The sequence below is a fragment of the Myotis nattereri genome (assembly GCF_964212035.1).
Source record: "Myotis nattereri genome assembly, chromosome: 14".
In the NCBI taxonomy this organism is placed as follows: Eukaryota; Metazoa; Chordata; class Mammalia; order Chiroptera; family Vespertilionidae; genus Myotis; species Myotis nattereri.
Window position 1 is genome coordinate 61,304,059 of NC_138089.1, and position 22,500 is coordinate 61,326,558.

At 48.9% G+C, this 22,500-nt stretch overlaps 1 protein-coding gene across 1 annotated transcript in view; it reads left to right on the forward strand.

Annotated features, from left to right (window-relative positions):
* SMARCC1 (SWI/SNF related BAF chromatin remodeling complex subunit C1) overlaps positions 1-22,500 on the forward strand; it is a 90,659-nt gene that overhangs the window by 37,147 nt on the left and 31,012 nt on the right. The window contains exons 16-21 of the mRNA XM_081106327.1: positions 2,516-2,629; positions 3,134-3,287; positions 5,210-5,323; positions 8,935-8,994; positions 12,278-12,536; positions 13,203-13,364. Coding sequence (XP_080962453.1) covers positions 2,516-2,629; positions 3,134-3,287; positions 5,210-5,323; positions 8,935-8,994; positions 12,278-12,536; positions 13,203-13,364 — 863 coding nt within the window. The remainder of the gene's footprint in view (positions 1-2,515; positions 2,630-3,133; positions 3,288-5,209; positions 5,324-8,934; positions 8,995-12,277; positions 12,537-13,202; positions 13,365-22,500) is intronic.

Genomic DNA, 22,500 nt, shown 5'->3' on the forward strand with positions numbered 1-22,500 from the left:
CGGCCAAGGGACCCCACCGGTGCGCGATCAGGGCCAGGGAGAGATGCAGGAGGTTGGCCAGCCAGAGAGGGACCGCGGGAGGGCTCCAGGGCGTGTCTGGCCCATCTAGCTCAGTTCCTATCAGCGGGACCTCAGCAGCAAGCTCACCTACCAGTCAGAGCATCTCCCTCCTGGTGATCAGTGCACGTCATAGTGAGCGGTGGAGCAGCCTTAGTATAGCATTAGCATATGAGGCTTTGATTGGTTGAACTTCCAGCCGGACGACTGGACACTTAGCATATGAGGCTTTTATTGTATAGAATAATTGAGGAGAAAATGGAATTTTCACCTTATTTTTCTGATGAATGACTAGTCCTTAAAAAGATGCCAGAGAGGATGATACAGCTGCACAGGAATCGCTCTTCACTGCGTGACGTATGGTTGTGCTTTTGCCTTGGAAATAGTAAGACTTGCTGGGAGGAAGACATTTGTCAGGACATATATTTTGCCTTTGCCTGGGGACCGTTAAATACACACTTCTAGAAACCCTCACCCCTAAATAAGTCAGCACCAATCATACTATCAATATCTTTCCATTTATCATCTTCACGAGAGGCCCGGTGCATGAAAATTCACGCACTGGAGGGGGGTCCCTCAGCCTGGCCTGCCCCCTCTCACAGTCCGGGAGCCCTCAGATCGGGAAGGTGACGCCCCCATCACACCTCTGCTACTGCCTCTGCCAGTAGCACAAGCCTCAGCCGGCCCTGGATACCTGAGCCTCGGGTGGCCCTGGGCAGCTGGCAGACTGAGGGGACAGGGCACCACCATCTTTGAGGGCGGGGCAGTCAGTTGGCATGTTCCCTCCTTATTGGCTGTGGGTGCTGCCATCTTTGTGATGGCGTGAGGGTCAAGTAGCATATTCCCTCTTTATTAGATAGGATAGTGGTAATCTGTTGTCCGTTACATACATGTGACTGCAAAATAGATGTCTCTTGTTTAAATTTTTAGGGAAGGAGGATGGGATCATGCTATGTGCTGAGGGTCATTAGGGGGGAGGATGGGGGTCTTTAGGGGGGAGGATGGGGGTTGTTAGGGGGGAGGATGGAGATCGTTAGGGGGGAGGATGGGGGTCGTTAGGGGGGAGGATGGGGATCGTTAGGGGGGAAGGATGGGGGTTGTTAGGGGGGGAGGATGGGGGTCGTTAGGAGGGGAGGATGGGGTTGTTAGGGAGGGAGGATGGGATCATGCGTATGGGCTGGGGGAGCCTGTGCAGGGCAGTTTGAGGCAGAGAGAAACACAGTCTTCAAGCTGTAAACACTGTCAGGGGTCATTTGGAGCCAGAGTCGGATTTGCCATGATCAACCCTGAGTGTCCTGATACTTTCTTCCTCTGCCCAGTCGTGGTCTGTGCTGCCACCTGACTGGCGAGTTGCCAGCGTTTGTAAGTTCTTAGGGTCCTTGGGAGTCTCCTGCTGAGAAGCACCTTTAGCATTTCAGTCCGTCTAACTGTGGACTCACCTCCAGGCCGCGCTGGCCCCGTGCTTCCACAGGCCCTGCTGGAGCAGTGCCTTCCTGCTCGCCTGCAGCTAACCTCGGCTGCCCGGCTTTGGTCTGACTTCTGCTGCAAGAACTGTTGCTAGGTCTCCAGCTTCTTCGCACTCTCACTTTAAGTATTTTGTGGCGAAAATGCTTGGGCACATTGTGGAATCTCCTCTGGCCCCCAATCTGTTTTTCTCTCTTTAAAATGAAATGTTCTGTGTTACCTCTGAGTTTGGCCTCATGGCTTCTACTCGTTGCCTGAGAAACTGTCAGGCAGGTGTACAGCCAGGTCAGAGCGAAGGCCACGCGGGGCTCTAGGAAGAGTGTAGAGATGAGACGCCGCACCAGCCAAGAGCCGCACACGTCTGCGCTGGAGCCAGCGTGCCCCTCCCCGGGCTGAGGCCCAAGACAGACCTGTGTCACCTGGTGCTTCTGTCTCCTTCTGAACATGGGCGCTGACAGCGTGCCGTTGTGGGGCTGAGTGAGGAGGGCAGGGGGTGCTCAGCACCAGGCCTGGCCACGCAGTCAGCGCTGGAGACACAGCAGGGAGGCCCCCAGGCTCCCGCGGAGGCGAAACCATGGACGTTGCTGGGCCCCTGCCGTCAGCCCTTTGTGACCGAGAGTTTCGTCTGTAGAGTCGGCCAGAACTGTCAGTTGGAAGCAGTCTTTTCCACCTTCGGGTGGAAACCTGTGGGCCCAGGGCCGTCCGCTAGGGGGGCTGCAGGCGGCTCTCCATTCACCTCTGACCCAGCTTGTATCCATGTTACTTCACGTCAGCGTGGCCAGCTTCCTTGGTGCACACATGCGTGAGGAGTTGTTCTGCATGTTGGGGGCTACCCTGTTACACTGCTGACTAAATACTCAGTGCACTTACTGGTTGGAGTGTCGTTTAACTTCTTGTTTTATTTACTTGTGAGGAATATGCAGATTTTTCGCTCTGTGTTATTGTTTCTGGAAGGATGTGTGTCCACCCTAAGAATTTTGCCATTGCTTTTTAGATACTTGGCTTATCGAAATTTTATGATTGACACATATCGCCTGAACCCCCAAGAATATCTGACCAGCACCGCGTGTCGGAGGAACTTGACTGGCGACGTGTGTGCTGTGATGAGGTACACGCCTGCCGTCCCGCCTCTTCCCTGCAGGCTCGCTGACTAGCCCTGCTGCCCGAGGTCCGATCGAGGGACCGATGTGTCCTGGCTGGATAAGAACAGCCCAGTGTCCTGTCTTTCACTCGGGCTGAATATTGGTGATGCTTTGGAATTTTATGATCTTTTATTTTAGAGTCAAATTGTAAAATGCCCCGGGTGGCGAGTGGGCTGGGAGGGGAGTGGGTAAGCTCTGTGCCTAGATCGGCCTGGGAGACGGAACGTGGGCCGACTGGTGTGTGAGTCCTTCCCGGGTCTCGCGGAGTGTTCGCTTCGCCCTCATGGCTGATGGCAGACGAGGCTCTGTGCCCGGCCTGCGGTGCCTGGAGACCCTCCTCTCTCCATCAACCAGAATTGCCAATGATGTCTCACGGTGCACCGCCTAGAGAAGATGCTTGCTTGTGTTTTGTTTGTTTTTTAAATGAAAAGGCGTGTTCTCCAGCTGTAACTCGGAGCTTGCTTCTCCAGGGTCCACGCCTTCCTAGAGCAGTGGGGCCTTGTTAATTACCAAGTGGACCCGGAAAGCCGGCCCATGGCGATGGGACCCCCGCCTACGCCCCACTTCAACGTGCTGGCTGACACCCCCTCTGGGCTGGTGCCTCTACACCTTCGATCCCCTCAGGTACGTGCGTTCTGCCCTCTTCAGGGAGCAGCCTCCTCCTGGAATTTCATCTTCGGGCGTCACCATCACCCTCACCCTCACCCCCTCCAGTGCGTGATGGCGCTCTTTTCAGCTGCTCGGTGCTGTTTGCTTTTCTCTGTTGTGAGTGTGAGTCCAGCATCGCCTAGTGTGGAAGGAAACGCTCCCCCGAATCCTAGGGCTCTGTCCTCTCCCTGCCACGTGGGGCACATTCTCTCTGACTCACGAGTCCCTCACCCTCCGCCCTCGAAGACACACATTAAACAGCAGGTTGTGTAAAGCTGTTGACGCAGCTTAAAACTCCTTCCCCTTCGGAACGTTTGGAAAGTGGACGTTTGCACACATGTTCTTGAAAGTATTGTCAGTCCGATCACGGCAGCGTGCGTTTGAAGAAGGGAAGCTGCGCTCTGCGGGCCCTGCAGTGGGAAACGGAGGGCATGTTTAGGAAAACGTGTTCTCATTTTTTCTGTGACTTAATAGAGACAGGAAAATGTTTCTTAGGTATTAACATTTTGCTAGAAGAAGGGTGTGAAAGTGTTAGTATTTATTTTTTTGTAGAGTCTCTACCAGTAGTGGGTGTTTTATTAGGTTCCACTATTAAAACACTCTTTTTTTAAAAACATATTTTATTGATTTCAGAGAGGAAGGGAGAGGGAGAGAGAGAGAGAAACATCAATGAGAGAGAATCATGGATCAGCTGCTTCCTGCACGCCCCCTACTGGGGATCAAGCCTGCAACCGAGGCATGTGCCCTTGACCAGTATTGAACCTGGGACCCTTCAGTCTGCAGGCCGACGCTCTGTCCACTGAGCCAGATCGGCCAGGGCTGAACCATTCTTCAAAAACTTCTGTCCCCTTAACTGAGAATGTTTATTGGGCAGATCACAGAGGCAGGAAAAGTAGTTCCTAGAAGCAACGGGCTTAGCAAACAAGGTCTAGGCCAGTGGTTCTCAACCTGTGGGTCACAACCCCTTTGGGGGTTGAACGACTCTTTCACAGGGGTCGCCTAAGACCATCAGAAAACACATATATAATTACATATTGTTTTTGTGATTAATCAATGTGCTTTAATTATGTTCCATTTGTAACAATGAAATTGGGGGTCACCACAACATGAGGAGCTGTATTAAAGGGTGGCGGCTTAGGAAGGTTGAGAACCACTGGTCTAGAGGTAAAGGGAGGAAGGGCCTGTGGGCTTGGGAGGAAGAAGCTAATGGTGATGTGTGGTGGGGGGGGGGGGGCGCTGCACCCTGGAGGGAGCGCGAGCTGGGTCCTCCATCCTAAGGGTGGTGGCTGTTTTTTTAATTTAAATTCTTTATTGTTGAAAGCATTACATATGTCTCCTTTTCCCCCATTGACCTCTCCCTGGCTGTCCATCCCCCCCCCCCCCCCCCCCCCCATCCCAAGGGCTTTAAGGTCAGAGGTGGTAGGGCAGCTCCCAGGGGAAGATCTCAGGAGGATGTGCAGCATCTTCCCAGGTGTGTCTTCTCAGGGTGCGGTCTCCACTGTGGGCCGGCGGCACCAGGGCAGGGGGGTCACTGTCCAGTGCAGCTGGTCCTGGCGCCTCCTGTGGCTGGTTTCCCCACGTATCTGGGCCTGGAGCTGAAATACAACTTGGTTGCAGGCTCAGTGCAATGCCCGGGCCTGGTCAGGGCTCGTGTGGGAGGCAGCCAGTTGCTGTGTCTCTCACACTGATGTTTCTCTCTCTCTGCCTCCCCCCTCCCTTCCACTCTCTCTTGGGCTCCAGCCAAGGGAGGGCAGACTGGACTGGAGGTCTGTGAGGAGGGTCCAGGGCTGGGTCTCGGGTGGGACCTCAGAGGGCAGCCGGGTCTCCTGTGCTGAGCTGATGCCCCCCTGGGCTTCGTAGAGGTTGATGCAGCTCTTTATCTTTTATGTGACTCATAGGTCCCTGCTGCTCAGCAGATGTTAAATTTTCCCGAGAAGAACAAGGAAAAACCGATTGATCTGCAGAACTTTGGTCTCCGTACTGACATTTACTCCAAAAAAACCTTGGCAAAGGTAAGGATTATTTTCCTAGACAGACACTGACTCAACCCAGCACGTCCTCTTTGTCCTCCTTCCTCCTATGAAATGTCATTCCCAGAAGAAGCTTAATTTACTGTCTGAAATGTAAGGAGTGAGCTTTCTACTAATCTGATGGCATTTTGTAAAGAACAGTCACTTTTACCGTTTTTCTGCATAGTTAGAAGTATTTAAATATAACTATGATTAATATGTTAAATACAATAGAGGACAAAATGAGAATTTCAACTGAGAATTGGAATATATAAAAGGAGTCAAATGAATATTGTGTAATATAAAAATATACCTGAAATTAACGCATGAGTTTAATAGGCTGAATAGAGCAAAAAGCAGGGACAGTGAACCTCGGGCAGGTTAGATTTATTGAACTAAAGGACCAAGCGAGAAAGAAATGGGATGCAACAGGACAGACACAACAGAGAGCAAGAGGCACGTGAGATGCAGTGAAAACTCATTTATGATTCGAGATAAAAATGCTGGTTCCGGGTGAACTGTGGTGATTGACAAGGCATTGTGGGAGGGACTAGGTCGCTGGAAGAACACAGCCAGAAGGTCACATGTGGGCCGGCGTGAGAGTCGTTCTCCCTTATTTTTAGTTTTTAAAGCTGACAGTGGGCTCTTTCTCCCCACGATGCTAACAGCACATCATTAGGTTCACAGCACATGGACAGTAAGGACCAAACATAGGCTAGGAGGGCGAAATGGAAGTCTATTGTATTGAAATTCTTATACTATATGTGTGATGCTAAACTATTATTTGAAGGTACATTGTGACAAATTAGAAGTGACTATTATACATCTTAGAGCATTTATTTAAAAAACATATATTTGTTTATTTATTTCAAAGAGAAAGGGAGAGAGAGAAATATAAATGAGAGAGAGAGAGACTCAATCGGCTGCCTCCTGCACGCCCCACACTGGGGATGGAGCCCACAACTCGGGCATGTGCCCTGACCAGGAATCGAACTGCCACCTTCTGGTTATAGGTCGATGCTCACCACTGAGCTACATCAGCCGGGCAGAGCAACTATTTAATCCTTTGAGTGCCAACTAATATCCTAGGAACCATGGTAAAATTGCCAAGGCACTTTTGCTGATTTTACAGCAGTTTAGGAAAAAAATTATGAATCGCAAGTAAATGAAGTTACATAATATCTTCCACAAAATCGTCATCTTCACAGCAAGAATTGACATATTTAGCAATATCATCATCATTAATCAAAGCAGATAAAAACAGAATACTACTCCACAACAAAGCTACTTCACAAGGAGGCAGGAAATGAGAACAGAAGGAACACACAGAGAGTGTAGAAACAACAAAATGGTAGACTTACATCTGACCACAGAGATAGTAATAACAGTGGTAAATGGGTTTTTGTTTTTGTTTTTAAATATATTTTATTGATTTTTTACAGAGAGGAAGGGAGAGAGATAGAGAGTCAGAAACATCGATCAGCTGCCTCCTGCACATCTCCTACTGGGGATGTGCCCGCAACCAAGGTACATGCCCTTGACCGGAATCGAACCTGGGACCCTTCAGTCCGCAGGTCGACGCTCCATCCACTGAGCCAAACCAGTTTCGCCTGTAAATGGTTTTAATGCTCCAGTTAAGCAGCGTAGATTATCAAATTGGATAAAAAATCAAGAACAAGCATATGCTGTTTATAAGAAATTCACTTCAAATATGAAGACACTTCAATTATGAAAGTAAAAGAATGGGTGTTGATTTCAGTTGTTGTTACATGGATGTGTGCATAAAATTGCATCAAATTCTGCACCTAAGATGTGTGTATTTTATTGTGCATATCTTACCTCAATAAGTACAAAAGGAAATTTTCTAAAATATGCAAAAGTCCCAGCAAACACCTCATGGCCCTGATATGGTTCTGTACTCTTCTGTGAGCCAGTTTGTTTGTTTTGGTTTTGTTTTAGAGAGAGTGGAAGGGAGCGGGGAGACAGAAACATCCATGTGAGGGAGACACACTGATTGGTTGCCTCCTGCACAAACCCCGACTGGCCCTAGGGATCGAGCCTGCACCCAAGGTCCACGCCCCTGACCGGAACAGAGGACCCTTCAGTCTGGGCCGACCTCTGACCATGGAGCCAAACCAGCAGGGCTGTGAGCCAGTTTCTACAAGAGGAGAAACTGGGCCAAGGGGGTGGACAGAACCCTTCCTGTGTCCTCGGCTGAGGACCCATCGGCGAATGCCGTCGGTGCCGAGGTGGTGCAGCTCTGCCCTGCGTGGGTTTGGCTACCTCAGAATTAAGATGGAATGTTCATGAGTTTTGTTCCTCTGGGGACTCCAGATCTGATTCATGTCACTTCTAATGTTGGTGATTCAAAGATGAACCTTTGGTTTTCTGAAAGTCACCCTCCAGGCATCTGAGCAATGTGTTGTGAGTCACAGCTCCATGCGTCTTCTCTCTCAAAGCAGGACCTCAAGAACCTGGTTTCTGCAGGGCTTAGAGTCCTCTTTATTCTCTCGTCAAAGGGCTGGTCTTTTCAGTACATTTCTTGCAAATTGTTCAGAATGGTATGTATTGAATACCATGGAGAGTGTTTGCAGGCTGCGTGAAATAAATCAAGAAACTTTATAGACAACAGCAAGGACATCACGGACTGTCCAGATATTTTTCATTTGTCAAATTGTAATCTCCAAAATAGAGTTTTCAGAGAAGAGATAACGTTAGAATGTATATTTTGAATTAGTAACATCTATAGGTAAAGAAGAATGTCATTTCTCGCCCAACTTTTTTGGGAGGCAATGAAGATTTTTGGTGGCCTTGCTTCAACAAGGCTTACAGTGTTTAACCAAGAAGCTGAAACTCGTTAAAGTAGCATTTCAGTGTTTTTAACCACTCGAGTAAGTATTAAGCAAAAAAAAAAAAAAAAAAAAATAGAATGTCAATTATACCACATATCCAGTCCTACAAATATGAATAAAGCAAATAAAAATAGGAATCGCCCATCTGGAGTGGCTCAGTGGTTGAGTGTCGACCTATGAACCCGGAGGTCATGGCTCGATTCCCAGTCAGAGCACATGCCCGGGTTGTGGGCTCGATCCCCGGTGTGGGGGCCATGCAGGAGGCAGCTGATCAATGATTCTCTCTCATCATTGATGTTTCTCTCCCTCACCCTCTCCCTTCCTCTCTCAAATCAATAAGAAACATTTTTTTAAAAGGAATCAATAGATAAATGTTAATTCTTACGCCTTCAGCGCTCACATGGACTGTAAGGCGTCAGGGATTCTCATGGGAAAGGCAACTTGGGGTTCAGGGGCTCCTTTGAAACTATTTTCATCAAGAGATTAAAAGTACTGCCTTGAGTTACACCCAGTATCTGCTGTGGTTACAATAGTATAGCTGACTTGTGAGACACATCAACCACTGTGCCTTTGTAGCTTCAAAGGGTGTTTTCAAATGTCAGAGTAATAGGAATAACACGTCTTAATGGTCCGAGTGTCGGTCGGCAAGGAAGAGCTTCCTGTGAGCAGCTCAGGCTCCGGGCCTGCTCTCCCGCTGCTCTGCTTGCTGGGAGCTGTGCCCCAGGCCAGGCGCAGGCGGAAGTAACTCTGGTTTGTTCTTAGAGTAAAGGTGCCAGCGCTGGAAGGGAGTGGACGGAGCAGGAGACCCTGCTGCTGCTGGAGGTGAGCATGGAGCCCGGCTGCTGGGGAGCGCGGGGAGGGGGTGCTGGGGGGGCACGGAGCCCGGCTGCTGGGGGGGGGAGGGGTGCTGGGGGGGCACGGAGCCCGGCTGCTGGGGGGGGGAGGGGGTGCTGGAGGTGAGCACGGAGCCCGGCTGCTGGGGGGGGGAGGGGGTGCTGGAGGTGAGCACGGAGCCTGGCTGCTGGGGGGGGGGGGCGCGGGGGAGGGGGTGCTGGAGGTGAGCACGGAGCCTGGCTGCTGGGGGGGGGCGTGGGGGAGGGGGTGCTGGAGGTGAGCACGGAGCCTGGCTGCTGGGGGGGGGGGGCTTGGGGGAGGGGGTGCTGGAGGTGAGCACGGAGCCTGGCTGCTGGGGGGGGGGCGCGGGGGAGGGGGTGCTGGAGGTGAGCACGGAGCCTGGCTGCTGGGGGGGGGCGTGGGGGAGGGGGTGCTGGAGGTGAGCACGGAGCCCGGCTGCTGGGGGGGGGGGCGTGGGGGGGCGCGGGGAGGGGGTGCTGGAGGTGAGCACGGAGCCCGGCTGCTGGGGGGGGGGCGTGGGGGGGGCGCGGGGAGGGGGTGCTGGAGGTGAGCACGGAGCCCGGCTGCTGGGGGGCGGGGGGCGGGCGCTGTTCCAGGACGGGCGCCGGCATCGGCCTTGGAACTGACTGAAATGTTTACATCCGTGTAATGAGCTTAGTGCAGGGTCCGCACACTTTCTAAACAGGGGCCAGTCACTGTCCCTCAGACCGTTGGAGGGCCTGACTATAGTTGAAAAAAATTTTTGAACACATTCCTATGCACACTGCACGTATCTTATTTTGAAGTAAAACAACAAAACGGGAACAAATACAATATTTGTATTTGCATGTGGCCCGCGGGCCGTAGTTTGAGGACCCCTGGCTTAGTGGGTCATTACTATTTAAGCAGCAAACCTGGAGGTTGCACACTGGCTCTCAGTAGAGGAGATCAAGCCTGGATATGTGTTATTTTGGCCCAGGTTGGGTTTCTTTTGCTTACAATCTGTTGCCAACATTAAATAAATATTGGAGCTTTGCTAAAGTTTTCTAACTTTTCCTCCAAAATGGGAAGGCCTGGCCATTCTGGGACCTGGTTTTCACGGAGCAGTGATTGCTGGCCTGGGACAGCAGACGTGCCTTTGAGGTTGAGCCTTTATTTAGGTCCAGTTTTTCTGAACTCAGCCCACTTAGTCCTGTGGATGAGTCCCCAGTGCTTGTATGCATTTGGGTGTGTGCCCGCCTCCTTCCCAGGACTCCGAGAAGTAGCTGAAGATGCCAGCCCTGGATGGACAGCACTGCTGGTTTAGGAAAGCCACGGACAGGTGACCAGTGAGAGTGACCGGCATCCTGTTAGTGTTTATTGAGTCCCCATGTGGTTTCTTCGTGACTCGGGAGTCTCACAGTGCTGCACACGTAGGTCTTGGCGATCATGTCTGTTCGGACGGGCAGGGCATGGAGACGGTTGGTTTCGTGTTTAGCAGCCATTTCTGAAGAGGGACCGTTTGTCCGTAGCTACAGAACAGCCGTGGCCCGGCTCGGTGTTCGTGTAGACGGGCCTGTGGGAGCTGCCGTGGGACCGGTGAGGGTGTTGACCGCCAGGCGCGCTAGCAGGGCCCGGCCTGCAAGGAGCAGGACAGCGGCTGCAGCAGACTCAAGCGCAAGGACGCTGGTTGTTGTTGTTCAACTAGATTTCTGCAGGCGGGCAATTCCAAGATTCTTTCCACTGCTCGCTTTCTGGATCAAAACCCAAAAAGATTGCTTCTTTTGGAGTGTTTACTGCTATTTTAATTTATTCTCATCTGCCCATTCAGTATCAGTGATATACAGAGAGCTTCTTTTCTGAGCCTCTTTTTAAATTTCAGGACTGTTTTGTCTAGTCCTATCTGCCATGGAGGTTCATATAAAAGGGCTCAGGACTTGTGGGGGATCTTTTAGAGTCTGGGTTGTGCAGAGAAACTTCGTTGTGCCACACCAGCAGTCTCACATCAGTTCTCCCTCTGCACGCTGATACCAGAACGGCTCCTCCTGTCCGTGTAGGACCAACCGGATAAGTACAGAGGGAGGTGCGAGGCCGGCCCCTGTTCACCTGCCATGTCAAAGCCCCGTCGCCTCGCACACAGTGCCTTTCCTCCTGCAGGTGGCGCTGTGCCGTGGTTGGTTTTCTTTTAAACATACACTTGAATCAGCAGGTGTTGTCCGCGCTCACACAGAGAAATAAAAGGCTTCCGGCAGCTTTGTTTTCCCCCAGCACCCTCTTTGTGTGGTGTGTTTGTCAGTAATTAACAGCTGAGGGGCATGCAGGCAGGTGACAGTGCTTGTGGTTCCAGAGCAGGGGTCCAGTCGGCCGCCCCAGCCATGGGCACTTGGCCGATCGCTTTTGTGTTCCGGGCTCTCACGCGCGTTGCCCAGCGTTGGACCGCACCCAGGGCCTCTTCCCGGAAGATGCCGGTAGAACCCCCCAGTTATGTCCGCCGCAGATGTCCCCAGACACTGCTGCAGGCCCTGGAATCACGGCTCTCGAGAGGACTTTGGAAGCTACGGAGTAGATTCTTTTTACCCAGTCGGTTCCTCGACTCTCCATCTATTTCTGGTTTTTTTCCATTCTATCCCCCTCCCTCTTGGGGGAGATGGCTTTTAGTTTTGTTGTTCAATTGAAGTTTTTCAGCATTTTCTATGAAAAGTTACAAATTTTAAAACTAGAGATTTGTGTCCTTCATACATGTTAGTACTGCTTCCAAATTTTTAACGAAAAAAAGCTTGGAGCTTGAATGGGGTTGCGTTGAATCTAGTTCAGTTTGGAGAGAATTGGCATCAAACCGTCCTGAGACTGCTTATCAATGAGCACAGTATCTATTTAGGTCTTTGATTTCTCTCAGTAAGTTTTATTTTCTCAATTTGTGGACTTTACACATTCTTTCATATATTTATTCCTTAGTATCGCATTTTTGTGCTATTTTAAATACTTTACTTTCCCTCAGTTAAACTTCTTTTTATTGCACAAGTGAGCTTTTCTATTCCCTCTTATCCTGTGACCTTGCAGTACTTTCCGTGTTGGTTCCCTTCTCATAGGTTCCTTAGGACTTTCTATATAAACACTCGTGTGTATTAATCACACACAGGTTTTCTTTACGACGTGCATCCCTTTTACTGTAGAGTAAAACCATTTTCATTATTGTTTTAAAAACATCTGAAAGTAGTCGCAGGCTTGTGACTTGTGGTGTCGTCACAGAGCACATCCTTGTTACGACATGAAAGCTGTCTGTTCCTCGTAGGCCCTGGAGATGTACAAGGACGACTGGAACAAGGTGTCGGAGCACGTGGGCAGCCGCACGCAGGACGAGTGCATCCTGCACTTCCTGCGGCTGCCCATCGAGGACCCGTACCTGGAGAACTCGGACGCCTCCCTGGGGCCCCTGGCTTACCAGCCGGTCCCCTTCAGCCAGTCAGGAAACCCCGTCATGAGCACAGTGGCCTTCCTGGCATCGGTGGTGGACCCTCGAGTGGCATCTGCTGCAGCCAAAGCGGCTCTGGGTACGGACTCCGCGGAGCCCCCTCACCGCGTGCACGTGCAGATCGTGGCTTCCTGCCTCCCTCACCCAGGGCCCCTCCAATGTCCTCCTGGCCGCATTCGTCGCAGTTACTTACATAACAAGAACCCATTCGATGCTGTTGTACTTACAGGATCACAGTTTAGACTGAAGCACTTAAAATGTAGTAGTTTTAAAGTTAAAAGCATTACGAATGGGGGGGTCAGTATTTTTTACGGTATATTTTGTGATTCACTTGAAATTTGATGTGACTGGCAAAAGGAGTCATGTGACATTCTTGGATCCCATACTAATTGGAACGAGACCGTCATCGGGTCGCAGAACTCTCCTTGGCGTCTGGTGTCTGTGCTTGCTGTCTTCCTTATTATCAATCTAGCCAAGCAGGTGGATAAAATTTGGACAGCAGTTTTGATTGCTAATGATACAAATTCAAAGATCTGTCTTCTTACATAGCGAGGCACTAGGACACGCACCCCGTTTTCGTTACTGTGCGCGGTGTTTCGTTTGTCCTGTTGTCCTGGGAAGATGGACCGAGTCCCCAGAAAGGTCACTGCACACAAGACACTAGTGTGTGTGGGTGTCCTGGTGAGTTACGTGAAGCACGTACTTGTGTGAAACCAGGTCCCCGTCCCCTTGTGTTCTTGAACAGAGGAGTTTTCTCGGGTCCGGGAGGAGGTGCCCCTGGAACTGGTGGAAGCTCATGTCAAGAAAGTGCAAGAAGCAGCGCGAGCCTCTGGGAAAGTGGACCCCACCTACGGCCTGGAGAGCAGCTGCATCGCAGGCACGGGCCCCGAGGAGCCGGAAAAGCTTGGTGAGTCGCTGCCCCCTCCCCCGCCCCTCCCACCCCTCACCCCACCCCCACCCCGCTGGTGGCTGTGGGGCTCCTGGGAGAGAGCTTGCTGAGACCAGTGGGCTTGCTTGCAGGTGAGTGCTGTGGTCAGTACAGGCCTGTCTCTTAAGATTAGTATGTGAGCTTTTCTCTCTTATTTTGCTTGCTTTTGTGGTAGATAGAGCTAAAATATTCTCTCGTAACTGTTAATAATGGCACAGTTGCAAACGCTCGTGATTTTCGGTTTTTAGATGTAGATTTTAAGAGTATAGACACAAGCCCTGACCGGTTTGGCTCAGTGGATAGAGAGCATCGGCCTGCAGACTCAAGGGTCCCGGGTTCGATTCCGGCCAAGAGCATGTACCTTGGTTGTGGGCACATCCCCAGTGTAGGGTGTGCATGAGGCTGCTGATCCATGTTTCTCTCTCATCGATGTTTCTAACTCTGTCCCTCTCCCTTCCTCTCTGTAAAAAATCAATAAAATATATATTTTAAAAAAAGAATATAGACACAAGAATACTGAAAGGACTTAAGTTGTTATTTGAATTCATATGTTGCTGTGTAAGTTTCAGTTCGTTGTTTTTTTTTTTTTTTTTTTTTTTTTTTTTTTTTCTTCTTTTAATTAAATCTTTATTGTTCAGATTATTACATTTGTTCCTCTTTTTTCCCCCCCATAACTCCCCTCCTCCCAGTTCCCACCCCACCCTCCGCCCTCACTCCCCACCCACTGTCCTCATCCATAGGTGCACGATTTTTGTCCAGTCTCTTCCCGCATCTCCCACACCCCTTTCCCCCCCAAGAATAGTCAGTCCATTCCCTTTCTATGTCCCTGATTCTATTATAATCAACAGTTCATTCTGTTCATCAGATTATTTATTCACTTGATTCTTAGATTCACTTGTTGATAGATGCATATTTGTTGTTCATAATTTGTATCTTTACCTTTTTCTTCCTCTTACTCTTCTTAAAGGATACCTTTCAGCATTTCATATAATACTGGTTTGGTGGTGATGAACTCCTTTAGCTTTTCCTTATCTGTGAAGCACTTTATCTGACCTTCAATTCTGAATGATAGCTTTGCTGGATAAAGTAATCTTGGTTGTAGGTTCTTGGTATTCATCACTTTGAATATTTCTTGCCACTCCCTTCTGGCCTGCAAAGTTTCTGTTGAGAAATCAGCTGACAGTCGTATGGGTATTCCCTTGTAGGTAACTGAGTTTCTTTCTCTTGCTGTTTTTAAGATTCTCTCTTTGTCTTTTGCTCTTGGCATTTTAATTATGATGTGTCTTGGTGTGGTCCTCTTTGGATTCCTTTTGTTTGGGGTTCTCCGAGCTTCTTGGACCTGTAAGTCCATTTCTTTCACCAGGTGGGGGAAGTTTTCTGTCATTATTTCTTCAAATAGGTTTTCAATATCTTGCTGTCTCTCATCTTCTGGCACCCCTATAATTCTGATGTTGGTACGCCTGAAGCTATCCCAGAGGCTCCTTACACTATCCTTGCATTTTTGGATTCTTTTTTCATTTTGCTTTTCCGGTTGGGTGTTTTTTGCTTCTTTGTATTTCAAATCATTGACTTGATTCTTGAGCTCCTCTGGTCTGCTGTCGGGAGTCTGTATAATATTCGTTATTTCAGTCCGTGTATGCTTAATTTCTAGGTGGTTCCCCAATATACGATCGAGGGTCTCATTAGTTTTCTTGTAGATCTCATTAAGTTTATCGGCGGCTTCTAAACAGTTCTTGAGAGACCTTAAAAGTGTGGTTCTGAACTCTAGATCTTCCATTGACAATTTTGTCCTGTTTCTTTGTCTCCGCATTTTGTTATGCTTCCTTGGTGCACTCCCTAGTGGTCTTTGTGCGCAGTCTTATAAACCTTGATTGTTGTAGCTAATACCAGGGAGGGTTTGACCTCCAGGCCAAGTGGCTATGAGAATCAGCTGTGTCTGCAGTGAGAGAACTTCTGTCCTCTAGGGAGGTGCTAATCTAGCCTTTGCCTGAGGCTATCCGGCAAATGCCTCTGTGCAGGGCTTGGGCGGGGCGGGTCGCACAGGATCAACAGGGTGGGCTGGAGAGAGCAGTTATGGCCGCTCTCAGTCCTGTCCCCAGGGGCTCTGCCTCTCTGAGTCCCAGCACCCGCTGCAAACCTCGGAGAGAAAGCTGCACTCGCTCTGACCAAAGCCAGACAGTCCCGCTTCTCCCGTTTGAGTCTGGGTCCCTAAAGACTCGCCCGGATCTGGAGCTCAGGGTCTGCGACTCCCTCCCGATTGAAAACGCCAACCGCGCCCTCCGCCGCCAGCCCGCTCTGCGCACTCCGCACCTCAGAATTTGACTTCAGCACTGCGCCTCCTCTGAGTGTCCGTATGCGTTTCTCTTTCCTCCTAGTTGTAGGACTTCCACTCAGCCAGCGTTCCTGTGGTTCTGGGTGATGTCCCTTCCGTTTTTTGGTTTCACTTTTGAAGTAGTTTTTCAAGGCAGCAAACTCCGGCGTTAACCTATGCCGCCATCTTGGTTCTCCTTCTCGTTGTTTTTTTAAATTGAGGCAAAATTCGTACAACATAAAATTCTCTATTTTAACCACTTAGAGGATATGATCCAGTGGCTTCTGGTATGTTCACAGTCTTACCAGCCGCCATTCTCATCGTCCCAAAACAAAATCCCACGTTAAGTCGAGCAGCCACTCCCCTTCCGTCCTCTCAGCCTGTGGCCACCAGCCTGCTTTCTGTCCTGGACTTGCCTCTTCTGGGCCTTTCCTCTCGACGAAGTCACACAGCACATGGCCTTGCGTCTGGCTCCTTCCCTTTGCGGGATGTTGTCAGAGCGCCTTCCTGCTGTGGAAATCAGCCCTGCGGTGTCTCCTTGCTGAGCACTGATCCCTGGTGGGTGCGCCACAGCTCACCGTCTCCTTGCTGTGAATGATGCTGCCACGAGCGTTGGTGTGCCTCTCACATGTGAGCATAGGTTTTCGCTTCTGGGCCCCTCGGACTGGAATTGCTGGATTGTGTGTGTAACTTGGAAGAACTCTGCTGTTTCCCATGGTGGTGGTAACATTTTGTTCCCACCAGCCATTTAGAAAGGTTCTGGTTTCTCCACATCCTCACCAACACCGTTCCCCTCCCTTCTTTGTGATAACCGCCTAGTGGGTGTGAGTGGCATGTCATTGTGACTTTGATTTGCATTCAATTTGGGGAGTGTTGTCATCTCAGCGATATTCTTCTTGTCAATGAACATAGGATGTCTTCCCACGATTTAGGTTGTCTTCAGTTTCTTTACGCAAGGACTTTTATTTTATTTTTTTTTAAAGTTTTTTTTTTTTAAATATATTTTATTGATTTTTTTAAAGAGGAAGGGAGAGAGATAGACAGTCAGAAACATCGATGAGAGAGAAACATCGATCAGCCGCCTCCTGCATATCCCCCACCAGGGATGTGTACACAACCCAGGTACATGCCCTTGACCAGAATCAAACCTGGGACCTTTCAGTTCGCAGGCCCACGCTCCATCCACTGAGCCAAACCGGTTCCGGCGCAAGGACTTTTAATGATCTAGTTTTGTTTAATCAATCTTGAAGAGAAGTGAAATTTTAATAGAGTAGCTTCATAAGCAATACCTGGCTTTTCAAATGGGAAGCGTTCCTATGTAAGAGGGTTGTTTACAAACCATGTGAAAATAGTACTTTTTGTATACATACATATATTTGTTGATTTCAGAGAGGAAGGGAGAGGGAGAGAGAGATAGAAACATCAATGATGAGAGAGAATCATTGATCGGTTACCCCCTGCACACCCCCTACTGGGGACTGAACCCACAACCCGGGCATGTGCCTTTGACCGGAATCGAACCCAGGACCCTTCAGTCCGCAGGCTGACGCTCTATACACCGAGCCAAACCAGCCAGGGCTAAAAATACTATTTTAGATACAATTAGCAGTAGTGCATTCCCAGTGTTTCTTACATTGTGGTTTTCTTCTTTTCGTTCATTATGAAACAATTTCTGATAAGTAACTCAAGCTAAAGATTTGCTGGCATCTTGCCTAATTAGTTCCATCTTTGCCCTAATTGTGTACTTCAGCTGCAATAATTTTTTTTGTCTTTTTCATTTTTTAAAATAAACATAACATGACATGAAAAGCAAACTTGCCGGCCAGCGCCCTCCACACGGCACAGTCTGCACTCCTGGTGCTCTGCTCTGGGTGATGTGAGCCTGGAGCCTCACGCTTCCCAGGAGTTGGCATCGGGCCTGCCCTGGTGTTCCCTCGTGAAGTGTCCGTCGAGCAGCCTCATTGTGGAGGCAGGAAACGGCTTTTCCGATTGGCCTCCCTGCTCCCTCTCCCTCAGGACCAGTTCGTGGCCTAGGTGTTCCTAACTTTGGTTACTAATCTGGATACCAACCCTTTCGATTAAAAACCAACTTAGCGTTTTTGCCGTATTTCTTAGGTGGAAACTCACTGGTTTTCCTTTCTCTGAGGTGGAGACCAATTAGCAAGCCCGGCCACATCCCTCGGCTTCTTGCTGATTCTGCACCATAGGCAGGCCCAGTGGAGGCGGGACCCGGGCTATTGACAGCCTGGGAAAAGCCTGCCTTCCGCCCAGGCGTTTGTGTGTGTTTTGGCTCCTTCGCTGCGGGCCTTTGGGTTCCCTGTGGGCATGGATTGGAAGGATTGGCAGAGCTGCTTTTTATTTCAAAGAAGCGTCTGTGCTTTGCAGAATCAGGGAGGTATTTTTCCATGTGAATCTGCTTAACAATTTTGGTAGATGATGCCAGGAGCGTTAGTGGTTAAGAAACAGGTTGTAAGTTAAGCCATTTCTGGTTTAGTGGGATTTAAAACAAAGAGGACCGAGGAAAAATGTAGCCACGCAGTCCCTTGGTGCTGGGTCCCCTCACTGAGGGGGAAGGTGTGGTTTCTGCAGTGTGCAGGGCCGGCCAGGCTGCAGGGTGACTGTGAAGGGGGGGGGGGGCTAAAATCTTCCAGCATCTGCAGGGGCCGTCGGGAGCCTCCCAGCGTGCAGTGTGCGCTCAGGAGCTGTTGCAACAGAGCGGGCTGAGGAAGAGACGAGTGTGACATGAACGTTTCCGAATGAGCTGTAAACGGATCCTATACCTAATGCTGGCCTGTTGTTGTTACTCATAGACTGTATGAGTAACATACAGGGGCTGTAACTCATAGACTCGATCAGGACGCAGCAGACCACTCCCTGTGACAGGCTCAGGTTGTTGCGGGCAGTCAGCACCTCCTTTCTCTCAGAAGCACACTCCGCGGGAAGTTCAAAGCCAGGAAGGGCAATGTTTACATGTTGACTCACAAAATAGCGCCTTATCGTTGTAGCACACTGACTTGACAGAATGATGTAGAATCTTCCTTATCAAGAGACTGTTGTACTTTAAATATTGCACGCTGCAGAGTATACTTTTTATTGTGATGCTTACCTTACTATGTTACACCTGTTAACTTCTTATAATGGTCAAATAATAATATAGGAAAAAAATTCAAGTGTCCTCATGAAATACAAGACTTTTTTGGATTTCTCTCATTAACCTATCTTAACTTTTCATTGTGGATTTGGATTGGAGGGAGCATTTGGTGAAATAAAAGTAAAGATATGTAAGCACCAGGCTTGAAACACTTTGTTGCCTTTACTAGGGGACTTTATATGGGAATTAATTAGGAAAAGAGCATTAGCTTAACAGAAAGGGCCTCTTCAGTCGCCAAGGGCCTAGAGTCATTCACCAATGTCCGCTGGTTTCTCTAAACTCGCACAGTTCTTGCTCTCTTTGGCCAGAGACCACTCTATGGATAGAAAAGGTGACGTCGCTATTTGAGGCCTTTTGCAGTTAATAGGAATATTGCTGGAGGTTATGTGCCCTTGGTCCTAGGGGGAGGTGGGGGAGTTAAGAGAGAAGATAGGAAGAGAATTTGAATTGTTTTCAGAAGTTCCGGACACCAGCGTTTCTTCCTGAGCGCTCGTATTTGTCATCATACACAGGGCTTTTCTGGTTGGTAATTTAACTTTCTTTTCAGGAGAACCATTTGGAAGGACTGGCATTGTTTGTGTTGTTAAAAGCAAGGAGTCTAAGGTGTTGGCAGGTTACATAGACTTATAAAAATCTGGGCTACATCATGCACTTAAATCACTCTGACCCCAGAGCTCAACCTCTTTTCACTGTAGCACCCCAGAAGTACACAGCGTGGGTATGTTTGTGTGCTTCCCACTCATTGAGCAAGCACGACAGAGTCCTGTGCCACGGCTCCGTCGTCCTGGGCTCCGTCCTGGGCTGCCGGCTCCGTCGTCCTGGGCTCCGTCCTGGGCTGCCGCAGATGCTGTGGGGATACAGTAGAAAAAGACCCAACCCCCGGAAACCGAGCTCTGCATGGGAAGAGGCAGATGAGCCAGGAAGAGCAGCTCTAGGAGATCAAGTGCTGAGAAACCCACAGCAGAGCTGCGTCGTCGTGATTCAGTGCAGGAGCCTGTGACACACAGTGTTCTTGGATGGGAGGTTAGACTTCAGATAGTCTTTCTTTTTCATGTAATTCACTGGGATAAATGGGTTGTGTTGTCATGGTTTTCATGGTAGGTGCCAGGGCGCTGGTAAACAAAGAAGATCAAAGTTCCTGTCTCATAGACTTTATAATTCAGAGGCAGTGATGTGTGGGTACCCAATGTGTAAAACTTCTAGGATGCATTGATTAAATTCAGATATGTAGAAGGAGTATGTTGGTTGACAGGTGGTGTGTTGAAAAATAAACCAGGGGTTGGGGGGGATACAAGTGCAGTTTTAATTGGTCAGAAAATGTTAACCAAAAAGTGACGTTTGAGCGAAGATGTAAATGAGGCGAGGGAGGGAGCCATGTCGTCCTCTGAGGTCAGTGTTCCAGACACTGGGGAGGGGGGGGCCTGGCCGGGAGCTGGACTGTGGGTGGAGGCGGTCATGGGAGATGGGGGGGCCTCGGGGCTGTGGTCAGGCGGTGATGTCTACTCGAGGTGAGGGCGGCCTGTGGAGGGGTTTGAGCCCAAGAATGTCAGGGCTCACCTGTGTTGTAAAGTTCCATTCTACTAGGGTGAGGATAGGCCCATTTGGTAGTTGTTAAATTGGTATCTACTTCAAAACAACAATGTAATATATTTAAATAGCAAAGATAATGTTTTTACTCTATCACTAAGGCTTTTATTAAAGAGTTTTACTAAATTTTTCTTTACTTGACCTGGCGTCGAAACAGCCTTTCTTTTTTTTTCAATTACAGTTTATGTTCAGTACAAAATAGCCTTTCTGATAACCTGCTTGCTTGTGGCCAAACATTCTGAAATGTTGATAGGATAAGCACAGGGAAATCTATGCCACCGGCCAGGTCCAGCTTTGCCATGTAATCTCTGAGCAATCTAAATTAATGACTTTTATTTTTCATGAATTATTTCAAAGTAAGTTGGAGACGTCATGATTCTTTGCACCCAAAATAATTCCGCTTGCATCTCCCAGGAATAAGGACATTTTCCTACATAACTATCATAACACGATCAACCTTAGCCCCTTTGTGGGTCCCCCCTCCCCAGGTGGAATGTGCATGAATATTCAAGGGCCTGTCAGAAGTCTGGGAAGACTTATTATTAAAACCCTCATTTATGGCCCTGACCGGTTTGGCTCAGTGGATAGAGCGTCGGCCTGCGGACTCAAGGGTCCCAGGTTCGATTCCGGTCAAGGACATGTACCTTGGTTGCGGGCACATCCCCAGTAGGAGGTGTGCAGGAGGCAGCTGATCGATGTTTCTTTCTCATTGATGTATCTAACTCTCTATCCCTCTCCTTTCCTCTCTGTAAAATATCAATAAAATATATTTTAAAAAAATAAAAATAAAACCCTCATTTATGTTTTCTGACCTCAAGTATTGGTTTTATTTTTATTTTTTTGAGAGATTAAGGTAATTGATGCTTTTATACCAATAAGTGGCTTGTCCACTGAGCTCCATGGAGGCACCTTGTGCCAGAGAGCAAGCGTGTCAAACTCGCAGCCCACGGTGAGTATCTGCAGCCCAGCCAATGTAACAGTATGTGAGAAAAGTTTCAATAACAATTTTGTAACTTAATTTTTACGATATCCTGTTATACATAATTAATAACGAACTGCAGTGTTCGCTAATGACTGATGACGGCAGTCGTGTTGCATTCACTTCCCTTACGCGCAGGCGCACCATTGCTCCCCACGAACACCAGCAGCGAATGTTTTAGCCACCGATGGCCAGGCCGTTAGTCTCCCTCGGCCTCACTTGTTAAGTGTGCGCAACAGGAAATAGTTCGCTTTTGGAGAAAAAGGAAAATAGGTTTATTTGCGTTATGCTTATTAATTTGTTCAGTTATTCAGTGTCTGGCAAGTTAATGTTCAAGCAAAATATTAATTTTTATTAAAATGTTCTATTATTTTATGTTAACGATTACTTGTTTATGTCAGCCCTTTGTATTCAGCATGTCTCTATTGAAATAAATATGTTTCTATGAAAATTGAAGCCTGTTTTTTGTGGCCACAGACACTTACACCTTGTTTATTTGGCCCTGGTAGCCTGTGAGTTTGACATGCTTGCCCTAGAGGAACGCCGCTGATAGTTCTGGTGTCCAAGAAGGTGAAGGCCTCGCCCGCCTCTAGTCCTTCAGGCGATGCCGAGGTCCTGGCAGTGACGATGCTGGACTTCAAGCCCAGAGTGACTGTGGCCATTCTCGCCTCCGGTGCTGTTCATGGACCTAAATGCCTCATTCTCCTCAGCAGGGAGATTCAATCACATCTGTAACAGGCACTTCTGAGACCCCTGTGTGAAGGCACACTAGGCTGTGAACCAAAGCAGTGGGTCAGTATCCATTCTCCAGACGCACATCCTGTGGAATGGGCTGCTCTGGTCACGTCCCCTCTGAAGGGCTCTTTCAGTTCTGTTTCAAAAGGCACTGAAATACAGAGTCAAACTTCTGAGCAACTCGTCATGGACATTTCACCTCTGAAGACTCGCTGATGCTGGGTAGGATTTCAGTGACTTGCCTGAGGACTCTTTTTATTAGATTGTAGGATGTGTATTTTTAGGAAGAAATTGGCTTCCACTATATCATACGATTTTCTGCCTTTTGGGGACTATTTGATCAAATCAGGCA